The sequence below is a fragment of the Neolamprologus multifasciatus genome, chromosome 10, assembly GCF_963576455.1.
Source record: "Neolamprologus multifasciatus chromosome 10, fNeoMul1.2, whole genome shotgun sequence".
NCBI lineage: Eukaryota > Metazoa > Chordata > Actinopteri > Cichliformes > Cichlidae > Neolamprologus > Neolamprologus multifasciatus.
In genome coordinates this window covers 11,883,090-11,907,418 of record NC_140448.1, presented here as the reverse complement: position 1 = coordinate 11,907,418, position 24,329 = coordinate 11,883,090, and the positions used below count along the sequence as shown (strand labels likewise).

Below are 24,329 nucleotides of genomic sequence, written 5' to 3'. Positions count from 1 at the left end.
GAGTAACACGTCAAAAGATATACAAATTTACATATATATATATATATATATATATATACACTTATACTTGTGCACCCACACACACACATCCCTATTGTGAAACTTTACAAACTGAAGTATAGAAACTGGGAGAAAACTAGAAAAATAAAAAAAGAATGACACAGTTACAAAAAAAAGTTAAACATTTTCATGGCATCTTTACAGGTTTTGAGTTAGCCTCAGTGAAAGAAAGCGAATACCCTTACGTTTAAAAGCCTGAAAAGTAAATGGACCAGTTCTTATATACTGGCTTCTGCTCTACCTGACCACTCAAAGGACTTTATACAATATGTTTATTCACACATAAAGTACTTCCTGTCTAACACTCATACTCCAATGAACACACTGGAAATAACTCAGGGTTCAGTATCTTATCTTGCCCAAGGATGCTTTCGGCATGCAAACTGGAACAGCCAGCAATTCAACCACCAACCTGCTGTATACCCTATGAGCCACAATCATAACAAGAACTAAAAACCGCATTAATTTCTTTTGCACACAGAGTCCCCCGTACACCCACAGACCAAAATGTGAATATTTCAGTTTATTAAAATGTAAAGTAAACATCAAATAATGAGGTTAAACTTTTCTCTGTGCCCTTTTATTTTCACTGGAAAGAATGGGCATTTCGGTTCAAGGATTTTCAATGTAAATATTATTAAAAAGGTCTGATGAGACAGTAGATTAAATTCTAACAACTCTGAGATCTGGTCCCGCTTGATTCCTAGAAGCCTACCAACTGGAACAGTATGCTTGTGAAAGAAAGTCTTTGTTGTGGGTGAACCAATACTACAAGCTTTTTATATTTGAAAAAACAAAACAAACAAAATTTTGTGGTTAATGATATGCAGGTTTTCAGTTGTCTACTTTTTTTCAAAGGCTATTGTTCAGTGATGGGCAATTAATTTTCCCATGGGACCACATAAAAAACTGGGACTGTTGTGGAGGGTCTCACCAATAAGTGTATAAAGAGATTACATTAATATTGAGCAGAATTGAGTTCAGTTTAATCCCCTGCTATAGCCATTAGTAGGAAAGAAAACAGCATCAAGCACTAACCTGCAGGGTTCATTTAAATACCTTTAAGCTGTCAGGCAGGTTATAAAAGCCTATTTTTAATATGCTTCTTAGCAAAGACTGAAAATCTCACTAGAAAACATCTCTGGAATGTGACTTCTCACACTCAGAAAAATCGAAACCACAAAACAGTGCTGCCCCTCTTATCACCCAGCCTATCCGCTTGCTCAATGAGCCTGTGTAGCATCATCCAGGTGCGGCACTTCAAAACTAACAGGGGAGGGGGGCGGGATCTGAAACTGTAGGGGGTGGGGGCTCTGGTGAAGGTATTTCTGCCATCTTATTTGCGTGTCACAGAGACCCGGAGGAGGACCGGCACTGATTTGCTCTGACACAAACAGGTGAGAACACAATACGGCACAAAAATAGACTTAACACCCCTGTTCGTGGCCTGTGTGAGGAAGGCCTCATTACCAAATCTGAATTGCTTTCCTTTTCTATGAATAATGAATTTGACCTGCTTAATTGGGGCTGGCACATCTCCAGAAAGATTCATCACAAGAGATTAAAGCACTAAGCACAGGTCAAAATGTTAACAGGCGCTTGAAGAGAATACAGAACAGATGCGCAATATGACAAGATGCAGAGAGACTGGGGAGAGGGGAGAGCACGAGGGACATTTGTTAATAGTGTTTACAAGCAGATTCGATTTTTGCACAACTTTTATTGTGGAATGTCTTCTGGTATGCTCAAATGATTTTATTCAGATAATAACTGTCCACATGTGTTAATAACAAAGAGTAAATGCTTCAATATCACTTTATCATGGTGGATGAGTTTTTTGTGTATAGGAATACAGCTTTACAGGTTGCAAAAGGGGGTGAGTTGGGAATGAGTGTAGAGTATGACAGATAAAACGTACAGAAAGTTTTTCATCAAATATTTCCTCAGGTTGAACATCTGAGAAAACATCAGCAGCATGTCAAAAGGTGAGTATTTGATAAGATTAAACATGGAAGAAAAAAATATTTCTTGGTATGCAGTACTGATAAAAGTGTGTGTGTTGTAGATATTAACAGAAGCCAGGTGCTTCAAAACATCAGGGTGCGGTCTACATTAAAAAAGGACGGCAGCTGGATCCAAAGATCAAATGATGCCAAGAAAGAACAAGACACAGCGGGGTACTCACAGTGATTAAGATGCAACTTCAAAAATTGAGTTTTAAAATGTTGTTTTTTTTTTATTGAAAGGGGTAATTGAAGCTGTCCTGTCTCAGTGTCACAGCAACCTCTTCTGTGTTGCAGAACGAACACAGATGTGGAAACTAAACCTATTCCAGCTAGGAGTTCACAAGTCCGGTTGGCAGCCAGGAGATTTGAGTGAGTGCTGCAAAATTATTTTAAAAAAGAAAAAACACTTTTGAATGTAAACGTTGCTCACGCACACCGGATTTAACTGACAAATCCACAGAAATGGTAAAACAAACAAACAAACAAACAAAAAAAACCTTTCATTTCTAAGGTTTCAAGCATCCGCACATAAGAAAAATAATAGTCTAGTCCTTACCATGGCTTGGTAAATATAACTTTAGATGAACTTTAAAACTTCACATATTACAATATGTTGTTTTTTTTTTTAAAGACAAAAAAGTAAAAATGCAGAAGTAGTGTGTGAAGAACTAAGTACAGCCTTACCACCAAATTCGCCCTAAGGTGCTTAGAGAAATCAAATCACAGTCTATAGGCCTCAGTTAGCATGCAAAATGTTAAAATTCGTGACAGTGCAACCAGGAAAAGACTGAACAACCAAAGTGGAGATGTCTGACCATAGTGTGTAGTTTCATGTTTGGTAACCCCCCCCCCCCCCCAAAACAAACAAACAACAACAAAAAATGCACAAAAATTTTATAGCAACTCTAATGGTGGTGGATGGGTGATGATTTGGGCTGGTTTTGCAGCCACAAGAAGTGGGCACCTTGATATCACTAACTTGACCATGATGAACTCTTCTGTATACCAAAGTATTCTAGAGTCAAATGTGAGGGCATCTGTCTGACAGCTACAGCTTGTCCAAAACTGGTTCTTTCAACGGGACAATGAACCCAATCACATCAGCAACTCTATAACAGAATGGCTGAAAAAGAAAAGAAGCAACACGTTAAAGAAAAGTGGACCAAAATTCCTCCGCAATGATGTGGCAGACTGATAAAGTCATATAGGAAGCTATTCAAGTTTTTGTTGCTAAAGGTGGTTCTACCAGCTACTCAGTCACTGGTTGTTCTTTTCACACACTCCTTCTGCATTTTGGCTTAGTTTGTTTTTTAAAACCGTGTAATACGTCACGCATTGTTGTTCATCTGAGGTTGTATTTCAGAAACTTTAAGAGCATGATTTAGTTTCAATATGCCCTCACATGTAAACCTCAGAACTGACAGAGGCCACACATTTTTACCATGACTGTAAATCTTTTTTTTTTTTTTTTAAAGAAAAATAATGTAAAACTTAAATTAGACCCATGTGTATGGCACCACACAGTGTGGTGGCAGTTCTGCAAGTTAAACTCAAATTGTCCTTCGACTGTGCTGTGTCATTGAATCATAACTAAAAATATTCCAGGCTTCAGGCACAAATCACCATCTGTGATATTAACATACAGTACAAAAACATTAACTTAGCCCAGGGCATCTGTACCGCATCCATAAAGCTCTAAAGTACACTGCAGTGTGACCTACACTTAAGCTGGTTGATCAAACGTTAATCTTACTGGGTGCTTCCCTGTAGGACACACATGCATATTTTTTCTTTGAATACTGTAGCAAAAGCTTTCTAGGGAACACCTTAACATATGAGATTGTTAATTATATGGTATTTGACAAATGTTTTACCAGCTTTGTTAAAAAAAATGGTTAATGTTAATATTAATACCCCTGTGCATTAAAATTATGATTTTGATATAGGCATCCAATAATTATAGTCATATACAGAGTTTTTTTATACAGGTAATAGAACAGAAAGATGTTCTTCTGCTTGGTTGCACAATATTTCTACTAAATAAAGGATACGTCAGCCTTAGCTGCCTGACTATTGTCGGCAAATGTATCAATTGCACTGACATTACATCACTCAGCCTGAACATGTACATAACACACACACACACACACTCAGTCACGGCTATAGCAAAGTTTTGTAAATTATTAAGGTTATGGACAAATTTTTGCTTCAAACATATTTAAAAATATCTTTATTCTAGATGTCTGACTTTTCCCCCTGAGATCACGTAGGGTTCATTCTTCCAGGTGAACAGAAAGAAGCAAATTATTCAAAAAGGTCTTGGGTTTACTTTTATATCAGTTTCTGTGTTCACAATTATTCAGGATACTTACGTTCACAGGCCACTTTATTATGTACACCTTGCTTGTACTGGGTTGGACCCCTTTTCCTCCAGAACTGCCTTAATTATTCATACCATAGATTCAACAACATGCTGGAAACCTTCCTGAGATTCTGATCTACATTAACATGATAGCACAGTGCTGCCATGTGATTGGCTGACTCGATATATGCATTAATGAGAAGCTAAACAGGCATACCTAACAAAGAGGCCAGTAGATGTAAGCAAAGGAACAATAGAGTCACATGTACAATTTTAAACTATTTAGGGAAAAAAAGACAACAACAGTTTTTAGATGGAACCAAAAATGGACATATTTTCTTTGACCTCCAAAGAAAACCATGACAACAGCAGTAGGTGTATCATATTCTACAGCTGCATCATCTGTTGATGACACATCCTTCAATAAATGGTTCCAACTTCCACTCAAAATCAGTCTGGTAGTTAAGAGGCTTGATTGTGCTTCAGAGAATTATTGCACAGCATAAAGTGTAGTTATCAGACGTCTACAACAAGATAACATATGAAAATGTGCCCAAGCTTTAAATCCAGTCTTTTATCCGTTCCAGTGTGTTTGAGATAATCGAGTGAATTTGTCACATTACTTACATACATAAAACAAATGACAGAGTGAAGCACCGGTGTTATATCTGTGCAGAACTGCTCGGGCAACTCACACCTTACAACCTCCCCTCCCTCACTTACTGTCAGAGACCACTAAACTGAAATCATGCACCTTACCAATGATGGTTAGCTTCGCTAGCTGACTGGCCAGCAATACCAAAAAAAAGATTGCACTGACTATCTACAAATGTCCTTTTGCTCACAATCCCCTAGGCTGAAGCAACTTGTGAGTGCTTTGCAAGTGTTTTTCTTTTATGGGTCACTTAATTTAAATGGCTTGCCATCCAATAATTCACAAGAAGATGGAGGCATTTATGAAGAGAAATTACAGATTTTTGTTAAGCAGAAATATTTCCTCTATTTTTCTTTTATTATCCTTTTGAAAATCATGTTCACCTTGGGACTCCCAACCCATTGAAAACCACAGTTGTGCAGCATTCAAACATTATTACCCGATAACTAAATCTGAGCTCATTGTTGAGTAGTAATTAATAACAATGCAAGCCTTCCTCAAACAGGGCTCTCTGCAGGGAGGCAGCAGGAAGTGGTTCACTATATTAAAAACAGGACTGTAATTAATTCAGTATTTTGAAAGACAGAACGAGCCTGTGCTCATTTCTGCTTTGCTCAATTATGCAGTCAATCACACTTTCATTTTCATAGCGATGAATTAGGAAGACGGCCCAGCATCTGTGAGGTCTCCTACAGTGTGCACTCCCGGCACTGGTGTTGACAAGGAGGGTGCAGCTATCTGGCCAGTGTGGTGGGCTGATATCATGTGTCTGTCACAGATGGTGAAGGGGTGCAGTGGGTAGATCCCAGATTTCCTAAAGCCTTCCTTCACAATTCTCGCACCTTCCTCCTCCTTTGCTACCTGATATGTTCCTTTGAAAACCCCTGAGAACTCCTTTTTGCTAACTGCAAAGTGGGTGTCAGTAGTGTAGCCGTCGCCTAGGAATGAAGCAAAGTGCTGCTTGAGGACCACAAAGAGACCGTCATTGAGGGGCTGGAGGATGTGGGAGCAATGAGGTGGGAGGCACAGAAGAATGACATCTTCCTTACGAGCTGTTTCCACCACCTCCAGGTTCACGGGTGACTTGTGGCCATCGAAAATCAGCAGCAGTGGACGCTCCTTTGGTGCGTGCACGAGAAAATGTTTGAGGAACCATTTCTTAAAGAGGTCTGAATTGATACATCCCGAGTCTGACCACCCATATAGGGCATTTGGTGGTCCTTGTGTCTTGTAGCATACTCCCCCTGGATAGGCCTTTGAGTAGATTATAAATGGGGGGATGTCCTCTCCAACCGCATTAAAGCAAGCCAGGACGGAAACATGGTCCCTGGAGCCTGACGCTGGCTTGTAGCCTAGACCGACAGATTTAGGGAGAGTCACCCTCTTCCTACTCAGCTGAAAGTCTGTGTCATTGCAGTTGAAAATTTGGTGAGGCTTCTCTCTGAGCTCATGAGTATCTACAACAGTCCTCAGGAGGTGAAAAAACTGATCTACTGCTTCCTTTCTCACTGACACAGTCCTCCCACGGACAACATTGTCTGCTGGCTGAATAGTAATGTTTTTCTCTTGTCTTTTTCTAAAATTGAGCCACCATGTCTGGCCCAGTTTGGAAAATGCCACCCTCCGGTGTTGCCGCTTATAAATTGACGATGCGAAGGACACCAGCTGCTGCTTTGTAAGTGGGAATCCATGCCTGGACATGTATAAGGAGAACTCGACCAACAACTCCTCATCAGCAGATGTTATAAGCTGAGCTGGGCCGCTACGGCTCCCAGGGGTCACCCGTCCACTGACTCTGTCCCCCAGTGAAGATTTAGGGACTCCAAACTCCTTGGCGGCTTGTCTCACTGTGCACCTGCCTGACTTGACCTCTATCAGTGCACGCTCCATGGCGTCCTCTGTCCACCTCTTCTTTTTCTTCCTCCCAATTTTGTCAAGGTGATTTCTTGATGGCATTTTCCCCCCTAAGGCAACACAAGAAAATACTGAGATGAACCATACAAGTAAAAATCCGACAGCCACAAAGTGGCCTGGCTAAGCACCAAAAAGAATCACAAATCACATTGACATTGGTATAAGCTTACTAATTAAATACATACACATACTTTACCAGAAATAATTGCTTTGTACTTTGTGTAGTTGGAGTTTATTGCAGTCCTTCAGCGCTCATGACAACCAGATATAAAAGGCTCGAGTTTCCTAGTCACCTATAAATCTGACTATATTAAACAGGTAAAATGCATTTTTAGATCTCTAAGCTCACTTCAATAAGAATAAAAGATCTTGCTATTTTTGTTGTTTTTCTGCTTAAAAGGGACTCAAAGCGATGTTTAGAGCCTGCACTAATATATTGAAATAACAAGGAACAGAATGCCATTTAAATTAATTTTTTAACCGGGCCAAAAATAATATTTATGCTATATTTTGTTTTGAAAAACACTGTATCAGTGTTAAGTAACCTGATAGACTTATGTCAAGTTTCTTTCAAAACCTGGTGGAAAGCATCGGGAAGTAACATTTTTGGAGGCACCTCATTTAGCTCTAAAAATGATACAGCAGGCCACATGATTTTTCTATTAACTACTATTATGTATTTTATTAAAAGTAAAAGTCGTAAAATACGAAGCGACTTACTCGTCTCGGACCGTGCTGGTATTATTTTTGATGTAAAACAGCAGCCGTAAGGACTGTGGTGCTATTTTGAGACGATACTATACTTGAAAACAGCCCACCTGGGTAGTGTTGATTCCACAGTGGCCACTGATATGTCTGCTAGTTACAGAGAATTAAAATAATGCTGCTACATTTGACTATCGCCGTTAACTTCTCCGCTTAGCAATATGCTACTACTTTACGAAGCCGGGGAAAAGCGGAACAAGACCGGAAGTATTTCCACGACGCTTTCAAAATAGAGGTATCAAGAAAATAAGAGCCCAAGCCTAAGGAGACGCTGACCACTGACCAAATCAATAAACTGCACTACAGTGCCCATGTAATGATAATCAGCTAGCCAGCATTGTTGTGAAAAAAAGTATTTTCCTCCCTTCCTGATTTATTTATTTTATTTTTTGTACATATTTGTCACATTTACATGTTTCAGAACAACAAACACATTTTAATATTAGACAAGGATAACCTGAGTAAATACAAAAACAGTTTTTAAATTATCCTTTCCTCTGTTAAGGGGAAAAAAATGTCCAACACTACCTGGTCTTATGTGAAAAGTAATTGCCCTCTCGTTGTGCCACCCCTGGCAGCAGGAACTGAAGCGTTTGTGATACTGGAGTTCTTTTAATTTAGCCACACCGAAGGGCTGAACAGAGAACATGCCAAGATATCTCAATTGGATGTAAGTCCCACTTTGTCTAGGCCTCTTTAAAACCTTTCCAAAAGGGCTTGCTGGTGTATTTCACTTCTTATCCGTACCTTGTATATTCATGCTGCTACATAAAGCATAATGCTTACATCATTGTTCCATTAATTTATCACACCACCACCACTGTTGATGTCTTGATGATTTGGTGTTCTTTTTATGAATATATTAGAATATATTCACGTATCTATCTATCTATCTATCTATCTATCTATCTATCTATCTATCTATCTATCTATCTATCTATCTATCTATCTATCTATCTATCTATCTATCTATCTATCTATCTATCTATCTATCTATACACAATTGACAATAATAGAAATGCACTAGACAAATGTGTGTATATTTGCTGTTTTAGATGACAGCAATTGACACAAGTCATAAACCTTCTGAATTACAGTTTTTCTCCATTGGTTTGGCTCATTTCTTGAAACAGAAATTACATTCTCAAAATAACATGGACAAACCTCCAAACCTCTTGGCAAATGTTCACAACAGAATGGCATTTCTCATTCATTTTATCAAATGGCAAATGCTTTAGTACATGTCTCAATTGTCTCAGTGCATCTTTGCAAATGATTAAGTACAAGTAGCCTACAGTTACACAGTTAGCCCACATTTAGCACATTTTCCAAATGAATAGATCTTGTAGATCTAAACTGATTAGTTGATTCTCAGTCTAATGATCATTCTCTCCAAAACATGTCAGCATGATTTCATTGTATAAGTACTCGCATGCACAACTGTCTGTTCAATTGTCAAAATTGGTCAAGAACATAATACCATGAATACCAAATATGAATTTCTTTGAATATTTGATAAATTGATGACAGTCATTGACAGTCAGGTGAAACTAGGTGTCACACGCAGGTGTGTTCCATGATTGTGTGCTGCCAAACACAGATGTATAGAGCTTGACCAGAGCCAGTCCGATCTCTGAACATGGATAGACAAGGCCAAGCAAACGGACAAGGGGAAGTTCTTCCTCAAGGAAGAAGAAGAAGAAGAAGAAGAAGAAGAAGAAGAGGAGGACTGAGAATGCGTGGTGGAGGAATAGGGGGAAGAGGAGCGCGAAGACACTGTGCTGTCCCGAATGAAATTCGGGCCACAATTATAGACCATGTCATAAACCATGGCCCCACAATGGCAGAGGCAGGTCGTCGAGTTCAGCCTAATGTGTCTCGCTCTACAGTCTCCTCCATCATCCAAACCTTTCGCAGGGAAAACAGGTATGTACTCTATGTAATCTATAATGGAATTATATGTTGTATAGGACAGGGCACTGTGCGTGAGGCAAAAAATGTATAACTTACTGTAGAGATTTTGTGTGCATCTGCCTACAGTGGTAGGTCTATACTAGCAGGTGGAGAGGACTAGTGGAATGTTTTGATACTAAATATGACAAGAAATATATTGTACAAATTACTGTAAACTATGGAATTACCTAATTCATACAGTTTAGAGTAGTATTCCAGTCACTGTGCAGCGGGAGAATGAGTACAGCGACCACTGAATAAGTCCTTGTTTTTTGATTTTGTGTTCATACAATTTACTACTGTAATGTACATTTTCTTTTTACATATGTATGAAACTTTCTTTTGCATGTGAATAAAAAATGGTTATCATTTCCTTGGTAGTGTGAGTGCAGTCTGTGATGTCAAACCTTGGAGGCTACTCTTTTCTGTTGTATATTGTTGGTCCTCTGCCATAGTGACAAAACATCTAAACATTTTGTATGGCAGTACTCACACAATGCCAAAGGGACGATGCATTTTGGGGGCACTGACTATTCAGATTAGAAAGAAATGTAGTTTTGACACATGAGTGAACTGTTTTAGGGGAGATATGAGCTTTTGCAGGTGGACCATGTTGTTGTGATCAACCATCCAGGTTTATTTTGACAAAAGCACCAAGAATGATGAGAATGTCCGATCTGTGTCGAGAAATGAGCCAAAGCTATTGAGAAGGATCTTTGCTATTTTGGAGACACTGACTGTTTAAATGAGAAAGGGATTTAGATTGAAGCCTGAGTGAACAGTTTTGGAAGAGATATGAGCTTTTGCAGGTGAGCTATAGTGTTGTGCTAAACTGTAAGAGTGTTTTGCCAAATGATCTTAAAGTTTTGAGAATGTAATTTCTGTTTAAAGAAATGAGCCAAACCAATGGAGAAAAACTGTAATAGTTCAGTTCACACACCCATGAATGACAAACACCACATGTTTTGCTGTCACTTGTTAAGCTGCAAAGGGACCATTACCTCACAGTTTGTTGTGTATACAGCATATTCTTCTGTATCAAGAGGCTTTGCTCCTGCGGGAAAAGTTAGATTTTAGTTTGTGTGTCTCTCATTTATTACCAGCTTCAGCCACCACTTCACTGCAACGTGTCTGGTGATATTTACACCATTAATAAACATTGTGTTGACATTTAAGGCCTTATTTGTTAGCTTTGTTTCATCAATCACTGACTTCACATGCTCAGGATGCTCATCCTTCAATGCAGGTTGCACTCTTCATACAAATTTTTTTTAATGTAAGTTATGGATGAACGTTGTTTATATAAGAGATTCTGAAACTCCCAGAATACTGCTGACGCTGTATTCATTAAGCAAGCACTATATGTGATAGCTAATGATGTACATTTATATTATTGCTCACTAGAGACATCAGTCACTACTCTAATGTGGAGCATTTGGCTTAGACTTTATTTCTGAGCCAACACAGTTAGAAGGTGATGAAATCTCTTATTGGTTCTGAAGAAGCAATTAAGAAAATATAAGGCTATAAAGGGGTTTTCTCTTCTTATTTGTACCTTGTAGAGCAATAGATCCTCCACCAAGTTCTCCTCTTCAAAAGGCAAAGGTCATTTCATCTGAAGGGTATGTTGGTGCTGAATGTAAATTAAACTGTGCAAAACCTGAGCAAATATTTATTGCTTCTCTGCAAATCTGCATATTTAAAGCTTAATCTCAGTTAAATCTGAACATTTAAACCAAATACTCTTTGTTTGTCTGTTTTAGGAATTCAGCTAATCAGGCAAGTGCTGAAAATATTTCAGCTCCGAAAGACACTCGGCCTGAAGGCTCAACAGTGAAGATAAAGTTAGTATACAAAACTGTAACTGGAAGTGTTAAATTTAAAGATGCTGAGTGTTTGTTATTTGGCTTATAAATCTAATTTTTTGTTGTAAAGTGGGGAAGAAGTAACACTCTCTTTTACAGGCCTCAACCCCCCACAAAAGCACCTATTCAAAATATTAATGCACAGCCAGAAAAGACATTTACTGAAGCAACTGCAGAAAACACGGAACAACATGCTGATGCACCAGCTGACACCTGTCACAATGAGGATAAGGCCTCCGCAGATGCTGATGTGAAAAATCCCCCTGCAGAAATCTCTGCTGCGGAAGGCACAGTGAGAGAGAGTAGCGAGAGTAAAAGCACCGCTGGAGTCTCCGGAGAATCTGTAATCAAAAGAGATCCGCCGAATACAACTAATTTAGAGCACGCAGGAGTAAACATGTATGGACCACCTGCTTTGGCAACATCGGAAAAAGAAGCTTCTCTCCAAGGTGCTGTGGAAACACTCGCTGTAAGTGATGCAACACCAGAAGAAGAAACTGCTCTACAAAACAGCACCATATCGGTCACCGACACTCTGCCTCCACCATCTAGTCAATCCGATGCTGACACTGCCAAGGGTGTGGAGTTTAAAGTCGCGTCTGCACCACCCTCTGAGCCGAACTGAAGAGGCGGTTGAGTGCGAAGATGAAGGCACTGTTGTTGAACAAAGTTTTGATCCAACACCTAAGACAGCAGCAGACTGTGACAAAGAGTTGAACATTGAAGATGCCCTTGACCAAGTAGCGGCTTCAGATGCAGAAGGTGTTTTGGATAACACAGAGCACGCAGCTATTAGACTGACTGATGCTTTAGATGTGGAGACGGCCAAGGCTCAAGCTGTTCCTAAACCTGTGGAAGATCCAAGACAAACCCACTCTGAGGACTTCAAACCAAACCAAAAGTGTGATGATAGCCATATGTGAGTGTTTTTATTTAAAAAAAAAAAATAAAGGAACAGTAGAGTATTCAGTGTTGTTCGCATATTTTTATTTGAGCACTAAAATCATTCTCATTGTTTGTGACTGTTTTTGTAGTTCTGATGTGTCTCAAAAGCCTGCAGAGGATGTAAACTCAACAAAAACTCTGAATAAGCCCAGGTAAGTTTCTCACTCTTACTATACATAGTTATACAACACTCAAAAAATATCTATCCCTAAAATGTTGACATTAAGTAATTTGATTACATGTAAATTTTCCAAGTGGTTTAGTTACATACATTAAATGTAAAACGGTAATTTAATGGACTCTGGTCATGATTGTTATACATTCAGCATATCTTCCTTAATTGATGACGTATTTGAATAAATTCACTTTTGATTTCATATATTTCAGTTACATTTATTCAAAATTATTGCTTTGTGTTTATGAGAGCCAAGAATGTTTTTTTGAGTGTACATAAGTGTAAAAATTAATAAGGTTCATAACCTTTGCTTTGTTTTTTAACCACCTGCTTCAGTCATGGCAAATCTCCTTGTTACTTCTGCAACCAAATCATTAATGGAAATGTCAAGATCATGTTCAGTGAGCCTTCGATGAACTGCCACCCAGACTGTTTAAAGGTTTGTTATGTCTTCTTTTGTAAAAATGCTGTATATCTGTGCTTTTATGATATCCTTTCACTATCTCTCGTACATGAAATTAACACTGAGTATGCTTTTGCAGTGCGGGGTTTGTGCTAGGGCCCTTGGAGATATGCTGACCCCCATGTTCTTGAAGGACCAAGTGATCCAGTGTGGAGTGTGTTTTTCAGAAGGGGTTAAGAAATGATGCCTATTTGAGACAAATATGTTTCCAGAAAATAGTCCAAGCATACCTTGATGAATGTGCTGTCCATTATTTCCCATAACTTCCCTATCAACTTCTTCTTTTCTTTCTTTTTTTGTAACTGTATCCAGTAAAAGGGCAGTATATTGTTACGATTAATGATTCTGCAATGAAAAGGATAAATTAAAAATATAGCAAAAAAAAAAAAAAAAATACCAGCAATGCAACTCTATATGGCTAGAATAAAATTCCACGCATCAGATTTAAATGTTTTAATGAGCCTTAATTTCAAATAAGCACACACAAGTCTAAGTAGCAGGGCTACACGCTAAACACCTGGAGACAAGTTACAGAAGCATCAACCCCTCTGCAACCTAAAACAGCTTATATTGGGCTGAACACCTTTTTATCCCACCTACCATGGTAGCATTTAAACGAAAGAGAAAAAAAGAGACTGTATAAGTATGACTAAAATGCACGTTTATTGTAAGTGAAAGCTCAACGGGAAAATTTGGTTCGTTCAGCCTCACTCGTTTTAGTTCATGCAGTTTTGAAGGCTGATAATAGAGAAGCCGCAAAATCATACTGAGAGCCAATTTGGGTGTCAGTAACCACTGAATACTGTGCATGCAGTTATGACTTGCGAGGCAAGCTGTCATTGCTCTTAATTATTCATGAAACATCATAAATCACAATGAGCACCAACAAAGCCTCACACAAAGGATAAAGTGAGAGATACAACCAGCAATGGGAAAATGAACAACAAAGCTAAGAGAATCATCTTGAAAGGAGGATCTGATGCACAGGCCAGAGCTCATTGCTGGAGGTAAATTATCTTCATCTCTCTGTGTGTTGTTCATACATAATAGTGATGAGAAACTATTTCTGTTATTGGAAAGGTTTAAAGAATAGCAGGCAATCCAGGTTTGGAGGTTGCCATTTCCCAGAGGATGAATGTAGGCTGACTGTCCATCTCGTAGTGGGACAATGGGGTTAACAGAGAAAACTGAGGCGCTGCACTTAGCGAATGCCTTTTCTGCCCAGGAACCGCAGAACTGCGTAGTTGTAGGTGGTGGCAACCAGATACAGGAACTAGAGGGAGTAGAAGAATTAATGAAATGAAAAAAATAATCAGCTTCTACACATATACAAGTACTGTAAGCAGTTTTTTTGCAAGCAGACAATGAATATTCATTTGTATCCAAGAGGAGAAGTGATCAGTATAATGCTTTAATCATCCAAGATAGAAAGCAAACTTTAATAGTCATCTCTGACTGTGTGTGGTCACGAACAGAGTTTTGGTTTAGAGAAATCCACACGTTGAAAATTCATTTATTTCTGCTCAATACAAACAAGGTGACTGGAATTGTTTTGTGTGAAGATCATAGCATTGAAAACTGACATTGACAATGTGTCGCTGTTCCTCCAAATAATTCACATACTTTGCTGTGTACAATGTTAATCAGAAGCAGTTCCACTCACAACACATAGGTGATACTTGATAAATAAATGATACTTTAAACAGTAAAAGGAGCACTGTTTCTGGAAACTCATTTTCGAGTGCCTAGATTGAGAAAAAACGTTTATCGGATGTACCAGTGATGGTGTTTTTCCTGCTTCATCATAACATTATATAATATGATAAATAATATGATAAAACATATATATCATATTAATGTATGTCCAGGATGAACACTAAAACTGGCCAGTCATGCTGTTGTGATGTCACAGCATTGCAATTTAGGGGGAAAAATAAGAAAAAGATGCCCTTGTTCAAATATGACCCTCTTGTGGAATAAATTGTAAGCATTTCAAGGGTTTTCTTTATTAATTAATGCAATAAAATATATATATTATCAAGATAAGCTTGCTGCCAGCCAGATTTAGGTTACTTGCATTGGTTTTTAAAGCTAACGTAGCTAACTTCTTGACCTGTGCTAACTGAACTCTCAGAAAATATTGTTGGTCACTGGCAATATTAATCCTTGACAAGCATTATTATGATGACGTAGGAAAAACACCAACACCGCATAGTGGTTTCATTTTAAAATGTAAATTTGATTCAGCTGTTTAAATGGAGTTAGCTTAAATGTCCTAGAAATAATGCAAAAATTAGCTCACCAGTGCTAACAGAGTGATCCCAGCACCGGCAAATGCAGCTATGTACAAGTCATATGTGACATAGAACTGGAAGACATAATAAAAAAAGGTTAGCTTGAGACACATGCAGGGCGTTTAATCAAACTCTTGTGTGTTACTGAGAGCTCTCTCATATGCACGTTGTCCTGCTAATAATTCAAAACAGATTTTATGTTGATTTTGATCAGCAATTTTAATGTGATGGTGCCAAAATGCTATATCGAACTGTATAAAGACTCTACTCACTTCACTAGTTTTGCAGATTGCTGCTAAGGTTGTCCCACAAGACTTGCCTGGCATTGCATTCCAAGGAAGCAGACCTTAAATGAAGACATAACATAAGTGAGATACCTCATACTATGGCTGAATTATGACGAGATTTGATGATCCGTGTATGCTCTGGCTTGCCTGAAGCATGTCAGGGAAACTATAGTGAAGAAATGACCATAAAGGTGTAGTTCTCTTCATTATTTCCTGACTAATATAGCCATCAGTCTAGCAGCCACTACACGGTGATTAATTGGTTTCAAGGGCGCATTAACATTCCCGTCAGGGGGACCATGTGGTCAGTAGTTACACGAGCAACGCACCATACTGCCTGGCGTCCATGCAGATCCAGCCATGCTGATTAATGCTGGGGGTTGTTTCAGACAGGATGTTGACGGTGTGGCAGGTCTGCTCCATATTGAACAAGAAGAAGACTGGGATAGCACTGAAGGCAAACACCGCCAGCCAGATGAAGGCCAAGATGTACGTCACTATGATGAACTGTTGTAGCAAAAAAGTGCAGCACACAAGGTCACAGAATCGCAACACAGATGCTAATAGATACTTTCCGCGTGATAAATGTGGTGTCATTAAATCTGTAATGAACCATAATTCATGTGGAAATTGCAGAAACAAAGAGCATATTTATTAGACTCAAAACAAGCCAGAATTCAGCATCTCAACAATGTCACATTTCCCCTCCCTCTTCATTTCCTCGCTCCCTCCTCCCCCACCCATGTGCTCACCGTCAGACTGAGGCAGCGGCCGCACTGGGTACTCCTGAATTCGCCGAAGGTCTGTTTGACAGCACTTGTTGTGTAGAAGCCCTCAGCCAGTAGCAGGATACCATAGAGGAAGAAAAATGAAGCCAGACCATAGATCACGTACTGGAAGTATTTGATACTGGAACAGTCACAGAGAGAAGTCAGTCAATCAGTTCAAACAAAGCAATGCCAGAGACTTAAAAAAAGAAGAAGCCACAACTGAGAGAAGTTATTGAAAAATCACTCACAAAGAGGCCATGACCACATAGTCCTGAACGTTGCGGGCAAAGTAAGTCTCAACGAGGACTTCGGTTTGGGTCAGCGCTTCGTGCCCGCAGCCACAAAATAATGCCATGCCAGCATAGCACAGCAAGGTGGCCACCAGGGATGGGTAGGGCACTGCCCCAATGCACCGGATACAGCAATCATAGCAACCTGAGGGGGCATAATATATCAGCACACAGGCGGCACACACCGCACATATAACCACACAGCACATCTATGCCACAGTGGGGGACTCTTTCACCCAGTGGGGGAGCTATGAAAAAGGCCTCGCTTCGTCTGAAAATCCATGAGCATACACCAAAACCCCACCAACAGGCAAGAAAGCAACAGAAAAAGACCAAGAAAAAAAAGAAGATAAATTAGACAGCAGTGACAAACAAGAGTTCAAGCAGCGTCTCCCAATAAAGCGTCCAAACAAAAGCAGCCAACACTGACTTTATAGCAATCTCATGCACTTCTTCCAGAGCAAGCTGAGCTGTTGAAGCAGGTAGCAAACATCCAAAGTGTTAATAAATGCATTGCCAGAAATGGGATAGAGGAAAGCACCTAAGGCTTTGCAAAGCCAAGGCTGCCTGACCGGAAACATTTGCTGCTTCTGATGCTGTACTCCGCTACAAGAAAGGTTCCAGTGCCAACAAGTGTTGTACAGAGCTCTCTACAAGGTATTGCTACTGTAAAATAAGCCTCTCAGCGCTGACTTCATCCAGTATGTGAAAGCTCAAATGCTTGTGCCAACACCTCACAGCTCTGCTCTTACTAAATCTGGTCCAGCCCTCTTTGTCCAGTGGTCACAGGCGTCACCAGGCGATTAAGGGATGGTGGTGATACGCTGGCTTCAGGGGGCCCAAAGAAAGAGCATCTCTTTGTGGCAGCAGATACAATATCCATTGTATCTGCCATGATTGGGAAGGAACAAAGGCCAGTGATGTCAAACAAAGACCATGGTGCCACAATACACACACATACAACACTAACGTAATGGCGGAGGGGTCACCGGGACTGTCTCTCCACCACTGCCAATGTCACTACCCAGGGCCTCCTCCCTCCACAGCTGGCTGAGACTGGTACCATGGCACCGAGTGTCAATGTCGGTGGGGGCCGGGTTCAAGTGTTTAAAGAGTGGGTGGAAGCATTATGAAGGAGAGGGGCAATTTGAATATCTTCACAACAACAACAATAGCAAGCCCAACTCAAAATTAGTTAGGCCCAAACATCCCCAAACATGTCTATTTCTGCATTCATCTTTTGCAAGATCTTTTGGTTTTTAGTTGGAAGGAAGAGAAACTGTGAGTTCAACAAACTGTTACTAAAATATAAATAGTAACAGCAGGAAGACTGTTAGTCCCAAAAATGATAGCGCCTACGGACGCCCACGCTTAATCTGTGCCCGGCTGCAGCAGTAGTTGTATTGATAGAGTGATAAATGCCACAAAAGCCTCAGTTTGAATTTCAGTGCAAAGTGCATCAGTGCATTTGCAGCAGATGTCAGGTAATTACTGAAATCTCCAAAGCAAACATGCAGAATTTCACTCAGAGGCTATTTGCAAGTGAGAACATGTTTAGCAGAAGTTGTTTGCGTCCACAATCCTCTTGGAAATGTGACAAAATATGCCCGCGACACATGTGGGAGTATTTGACCTCTTTCACATGAGTGACCTGGCATGGCCTTGGCATGATGAGAGTTGCTGCCCAGCTCTGTCATGCCACTCTGATTCCACTCTAGTTTACTGCTGAAAGTGATTAGAGCAGGTGACAAGAAGGTAAATAATCCTGGCAGCGTGCACATGTTTTTCTTTTTGGTCCTTTGAAATCACCATCATATGTTAACCTGCATCGTGTGTTAGAATCAAGGGGCAAAAAGGGAATTAGTGGTAAATCAAAAAATGGGTCTAGAAATGCTTTTGATGAATTAAAACAGAAGATTAATTTGCAGCAATTCTTCCCTCAGACTTGATATCAAAGGACATCAAAGGCAGCATTAGTACTGGTTATTGAAATAGACTTTTTTTTATTTTATAAATCCCATCAATAACAAATGATAAGAACCATTAGAAATTCTGTGCACTCACCCATGTCCGGAAAGAAGTGTCAGGTTATTGAAGTTTTGCTGGGTGGCTTTGTGACTGTGATATGAGGATATGAGAAGTTATTCGCCGCCACCCCTATATGAATCTAACTCGCGCTTTTGTCTCATCAACAATAGATAGACCACATCTCCCCGAGTCACATCTTAAAGTCACAAAGACCCATTTCAGCTGCCAGTCATTATTTAAGGAGCCACGGGGAACAGAGAGTGGGCCAAATATTCTAACACGAACTTTCATCTTGGCATCTTCTTCCTTTTACAGCATTTTCATTTCTTTTCTTTCCCTGATTCTATCATAACATATGTGGGTAATTTAATAAACATGCCAGCTTTTACATGCACACGTTACACTTTTAAGCATTCAGTAAAATAACAACTCAGCTATTCTACGATTACATTTTTTTTCAACATGTTTTTATCTCTTTACACTTTTGTGCTGATAATTCATCTGTTTATTGCACACACCCAATGTCAGACATCAGCACCACAGATAACAGGTCTCGTGGCTTATAAGTCCATTTGTGCAGAACACTTAAAGATAAGAAGCACGCACAGACAGAAGAGGAAAATAAATCTAAACCTCAGTGACTGACATTGACGAAGTTGAGTAACAAGGGTGACATTGATGGTTGGGTCCAGCTGCTGTCCTCCTTCCCTCCCTCCCTCATGTTTGACCCAGTTGATGTCAAAGCTGGGTTCACTACAAAGGCGCCAGTGTGCAGCAGGAGAAAACACCATGCTTTTTTTTTTTTTACGAGAGAGTGAAAATCCTCACCCTCCTTTAATTTGCCATTTAAAGCACACAGTGCACAAGTAGACGTAATCAAATATCATCATCAAAAGACACAAATTATCACACTATTGTATCACATTTAATTACCAGGAATTAAAAAAGGAATGCTTTAATTATTTTGGAGAAACAGCAGTTTATATTATTATACAGTTATCCATTCGCTTCTACTTATCCTTTTCAGGGTCGCAGGGGGTGCTGGAGCCTATCCCAGCTGTCATAGGGCGAGAGGCGGGGTACACCCTGGACAGGTCGCCAGTCTATCGCAGGCTAACACACAGGGACAGACAACCATTCGCACTCACATTCACACCTATGGGCAATTCAATTAACCTATACCCACAAAGTGCATGTCTTTGGACTGTGGGAGGAAGCCGGAGTACCCGGGGAGAACCCACGCAAACCTCACACAGAAAGACCCTGCTGATGGTAGAATTGAACTCAGGACCTTCTTGCTGTGAAGCAACAGTGCTAACCACCGTGCCACCGTGCTGCCTATACAGTTATCTAGTTGTATTAGTTATTGGGACTGTTAGAGATGCAGTGCAATTTTTACCAACTCACCGGATCCTGTAAAAAGCTGGAGGGACTGCTGTGTTCCCGACCCAAAAAATAAATAAAAAATCACTCCTCCTCAGACAGTTCCTTCAAATATAATCGGCTTCTGGATGCTGAAATTGTTTGTTTTAACTTTCCATTCTGCAACCTTTTTCAGAGCAATTACAGATCAAGTGATTTGTTTAGACAGGATTCATGACACTGGCTCTGATACACTTAAAGTGCAGGGAAGTGACGCCTTTGAAGTCTCTAAGAAGACATATGAGAGAATGTGAAAGAGAGACAGACAAGAAGCATTAATTAACCTCTGTACTGCATATGAGTGTGTACAATGGCTGTCAGCTTTGCTTAATGTTGACAATCAAAGGACGGGGATTAGGTAGGGGGACTGGATTTAGACGCTTGCTGTCTTGGGTGCCATGAAAAGAGACTTTATTAATAAACTGCATTCCACAAAGCTGATGCAGATGGTGGCCGGTGATGTTACCATAGATCATATGATAAATTATTCGGTAGCAGTTAATAAGTCTGCGTAACAGCCTCCGGTTAATGCATGAACTGACATTTTAAACAAACATATTACTGCCCAAGCGTTCAACTAACATGCAAATGTTATAAAGACTATTTTGCATAATCACATAGGAAATTGTAGCTATATTATTATCGGTCCTACTCTGCAGGGTATGTTAAAATAATGCAATGTAGGCCTATGAGACAGTGTAATTGATTTGACACTTTTATAACTGACTGCCTAGGATAGATACACTTGCCAGTATTTACACACTGAACATGGTAATATGCATGTTTATACAGAGGGAGTGAAGAAGTGCCCTGTAAAAGTATTTACATAATCTCTTATCACCGTTATCATAATGTGTGTCGTGTTATCTTATGAAAAAACCAAACAAACAGCTCTCAAACAAACAAACAAGCACTTGGAGGAGAAAAACAAGTCAGGCTCAGTCGGGAGTGACTTCAGTGCCAAAGGCCTCCTGTGGCGAGGGTTAAATTATTTATTTTCCCAGATGCTCAAGTGAGGATGGACTAAGCTTCCCTCCATGTTTGTTTGATTATCTTTAGTGATCTCAGACTCTTGCAGCTGGGTATTTGGGATATGAAACCAGCCGGTGTGTTTTAACATGATTAAAAGATGAAGCCTAAAACAGCAGCAGTAGCAGGAACACCTAAGGAAACATGAGGACTGTAAGGAATGTGTTGGTGGTTTTTCTAGAGGTGTGTACCAAGCAAAGAAGATGAAAAGATGAGATCTGGCTAATTTTAGTATTCTCAACGCTCCACATGCTGGACAAAAGTGCCAATTCATCAGTACAGTGTCTTATGACTACTGGCTGTATTGCCATAGTGTTTGATAGCGAATGCTAGATACAATCATAATCTGTATATAAATGATGGATGTAGATCTGATCATTTATACAGTGCACAATGTGTTACACTCAAGATAACTTCTGTGCAATAGTGCAATAGCTCTTGGCTCTCTAGTGTGGTGTCTTTTGTGTTATTTCTGGCATTGCTGTTCATGCTCTGTAAAGATATGCTCTTATATAGATGTCAGGAGTTTATAAACTGTGTCCTGCGGCTATCATGTTGGACCTCTGGTGAGTTCACAACATCCCAGTGGACATAACGAGACCTCCAGGCTCACCATAGGTTGTTTTGGAGTCTGCCAAGCAATGAAGCTGCCATAAAGAGAGGAAGGCAGAAGCAGGGATCTATACACAAAGCCACATGGGTGTATTCAAACATCAGGGATGCATACAGCACGGTGACCCTTCCACAGTTGGGTCTGTCAGACCATCTTTGACTACTCCTTACCCTAGCACACAGCCCCCAGGAAAAAACAAAGCCACACATAATGATCATTAAAACCTCCCCAGAGGGCTCTATTACTGAGCTACAGGACTGCTTTGCACACACTAAATGTGAAATTTTTGAAATATACACAAACTGTGCTGCATCTCCACCTGTGTTATTAAGCACATCAGCGGTTTTTCTGACAAGAAACCCTGGATAACTAAGGAAGTCCAGTCTCTCTTGACGACTGAATGATCTAGCCGTCATGTCCGTTCGAAGACAAGATTGAAAAGTGGCATCAATCAGGCCAAACAGGACTGTAAGAGGAAAATTGAAGTCCACTTTACTGACAATAAACTCAGGCAGGCTTGGCAGGACACACATCACTAATCACAAGGACAGTAATCTCAAACTCAACAACATGAACACTTCACTGGTAGAGGAGCTGAGCTGCTTTGCCGGCTTTGAGGTTAAAAGACCCAGTTTGGGCCCTCCATCTACACCTACTACCACCACCCTCCCAATCACTGTACAGGAGTGTGATGTGAATCTCATGCTTAGATTGGTGAACCCAAGGAAGGCTGAGAAAAGCTTCTAGCTCAGACAAGGTACCCAACAAAGTGCTCAAGGTCCCAGTCCAGACCTCAGCAGTCTTCACTACTACATCTTTAACCCTTGCACAAATCATTATCCCGCCTTGCTTGAAGTCATCTGTCATCAATCCAGACTCAAGGAAAGCTTCTGACTCCCTCACTGACTACAGGCAGACCTGTTGCCCTAACATCCACAATCCTGAAATGCTTTGAAGGGCTGGTATCAAATCACATCAAAGCCTGTCTTCCACTGACTCTTGATCCACATCACTATGCTTACAAAGTGAACAAATCCACAGAGGATGCCATTGCGACAGCCCTCCACTCCGCCTTGAATCATCAAATGAATCAAAAAAATGTGAGGATGCTCTATGTTGACTATAACTCAACATTAACAGCATCACGCCATAGAGCCTGATCAAGAAGCTGGCTGAGTTTAGTCTTTCCTCTCCTACCAAAGACTGCACCTCAGTCCATCCCATTAAAACCATTATTAAATTTACTAATGTCACCACACTAGTGGGACTCATATGAGCGGTAGATGACTCTCTCTACAGGGCTGAGGTCCATCAACTGGTCATGTGGTGTTCAGCAAACAATCTTGCAAAAGAAAACAAAATAAATCATAGTCATCATGAAGAGCAGAGGCTCGCTCGGTCATCAGTGGAGACTCTATTGAGGGGGTCCATGATTTTAAATTTCTTGGGACCTTTATTTCCAACAATCTCACCAGGCCTCCCACACTGCAGGACATTAAAAAGGCTATCCAAAGAAAGTACAAAAGATCACTGGCTGTATCCTCCCCTCCATGGAAGAGACTGCAAGAGAGAGATGCCTCTCAAGAGCCTTCAGGATCACTAAAGAAACCTTCCACCAGGTCACTTGCTGTTTGACCTGCTTAGACCCTACATGTCCATCAAAACAACATGAGTTTTTCTCCATGTGTAAACATTGTTCTAATTAAACATTACTATTGTGAGGCAATTTAAAAAATTGGACTCATTCATATTCATAAATATTTATTGTCTTCTCCTGAAAGGGTTTGGTTCACTGTGTAAAAACGTTTTTTTTTTTTTGTGTGAATGTCTTTGTTGGCAGAAATATCACCTTAATTTCTTGTATTAGATATTGCAATGGCAATAAAAGGCAATCTGATTCTGATTCATAGATTGGACATAGTTGGACTGGTTTGTGTCTCCACTGTGGTGCATGGAGAGATTTTTCTTTCAGAGGACCTCTTCTTTCTAAGAATCTCTCCTTTCTCCTTTAATTAGTCATTAATTTGTGGCTCTTTTCCACAGTGTCTCTCTTGTCCTGTCGCCTCACACCCCCAACCGTTCACAGCAGATGGCTGCCCCTCCCTGAGGCTGGATCTGCCAGAAATTTCTTCCTGTTGAGAGGGAGTTTTTCCTTCCCACTAACACTAAGTGTTTGCTCATAATTGGATTGTCTGATTTTTGTGATTTTCTCTTTAGTATTGTAGCACCTTTACAATATAAAGCACATTGTGACAACAGTTTTTGTGATTTGGCGCTATATAAATAAAACGGAATTAAATTGAACAGACACTTGGAATGCAAAACGGAGCAAAATGGACATAATGTTTTATTCAATTAGAGTCAAAACAAGTGAGTCAACCCAAAAACTCAGTAGGAGTTATTACATATGTCAAAGCCAAAGGCTGTTTTCTC

General features: G+C 40.0%; 3 protein-coding genes across 6 annotated transcripts; 1 reads left to right on the top strand and 2 right to left on the bottom strand.

Annotated features, from left to right (window-relative positions):
* The first annotated feature begins 1,347 nt into the window (after positions 1-1,347).
* Positions 1,348-16,653, top strand: LOC146509678 (uncharacterized). Its single transcript, XM_085174713.1, is given in 10 exon segments — positions 1,348-2,045; positions 2,126-2,237; positions 2,361-2,435; positions 11,278-11,337; positions 11,479-11,559; positions 11,680-12,198; positions 12,200-12,499; positions 12,615-12,677; positions 13,037-13,139; positions 13,243-16,653. Coding segments are annotated over 10 exon segments (1,428 nt in total). The 5' UTR covers positions 1,348-2,035; the 3' UTR covers positions 13,348-16,653.
* LOC146509679 (uncharacterized) lies at positions 4,020-7,981 on the bottom strand. Of its 3 annotated transcripts, XM_085174715.1 has the most exons (3): positions 7,718-7,981; positions 7,194-7,302; positions 4,020-7,047 (listed from the first exon to the last, which is right to left on the bottom strand). In XM_085174715.1, exon 3 carries the CDS (start codon positions 7,037-7,039, stop codon positions 5,741-5,743), a length of 1,299 nt encoding a protein of 432 aa, XP_085030841.1. In that variant the 5' UTR covers positions 7,040-7,047; positions 7,194-7,302; positions 7,718-7,981; the 3' UTR covers positions 4,020-5,740. The 3 variants fall into 3 exon arrangements, with proteins under 3 accessions (XP_085030841.1, XP_085030840.1, XP_085030842.1); XM_085174714.1 differs by lacking the exon at positions 7,194-7,302; XM_085174716.1 differs by lacking the exon at positions 7,194-7,302 and having other exon boundaries at positions 7,816-7,981.
* plp1b (proteolipid protein 1b) lies at positions 13,804-19,004 on the bottom strand. Of its 2 annotated transcripts, none has more exons than XM_085174718.1 (7): positions 18,869-19,004; positions 16,763-16,949; positions 16,497-16,653; positions 16,074-16,251; positions 15,730-15,803; positions 15,466-15,531; positions 13,804-14,436 (listed from the first exon to the last, which is right to left on the bottom strand). In XM_085174718.1, exons 1-7 carry the CDS (start codon positions 18,870-18,872, stop codon positions 14,365-14,367), a joined length of 738 nt encoding a protein of 245 aa, XP_085030844.1. In that variant the 5' UTR covers positions 18,873-19,004; the 3' UTR covers positions 13,804-14,364. The 2 variants fall into 2 exon arrangements, with proteins under 2 accessions (XP_085030844.1, XP_085030843.1); XM_085174717.1 differs by lacking the exon at positions 18,869-19,004 and adding an exon at positions 17,346-17,453.
* Between the last annotated feature and the right edge of the window lie 5,325 nt (positions 19,005-24,329).

Bases quoted from the DNA above. Each gene is read 5' to 3' on its own strand.
- LOC146509679 (XM_085174715.1), bottom strand. From the start codon at position 7,039: ATGCCATCAAGAAATCACCTTGACAAAATTGGGAGGAAGAAAAAGAAG.
- plp1b (XM_085174717.1), bottom strand. From the start codon at position 17,385: ATGTTTCCGGTCAGGCAGCCTTGGCTTTGCAAAGCCTTAG. The intron at 16,654-16,762 runs GTGAGTGATTTT...TGACTGTTCCAG, and splicing joins TATGTGGTCATGGCCTCTTT to TATCAAATACTTCCAGTACG. The intron at 15,532-15,729 runs GTGAGTAGAGTC...TATGTCTTCCAG, and splicing joins CAATCTGCAAAACTAGTGAA to TTCTATGTCACATATGACTT.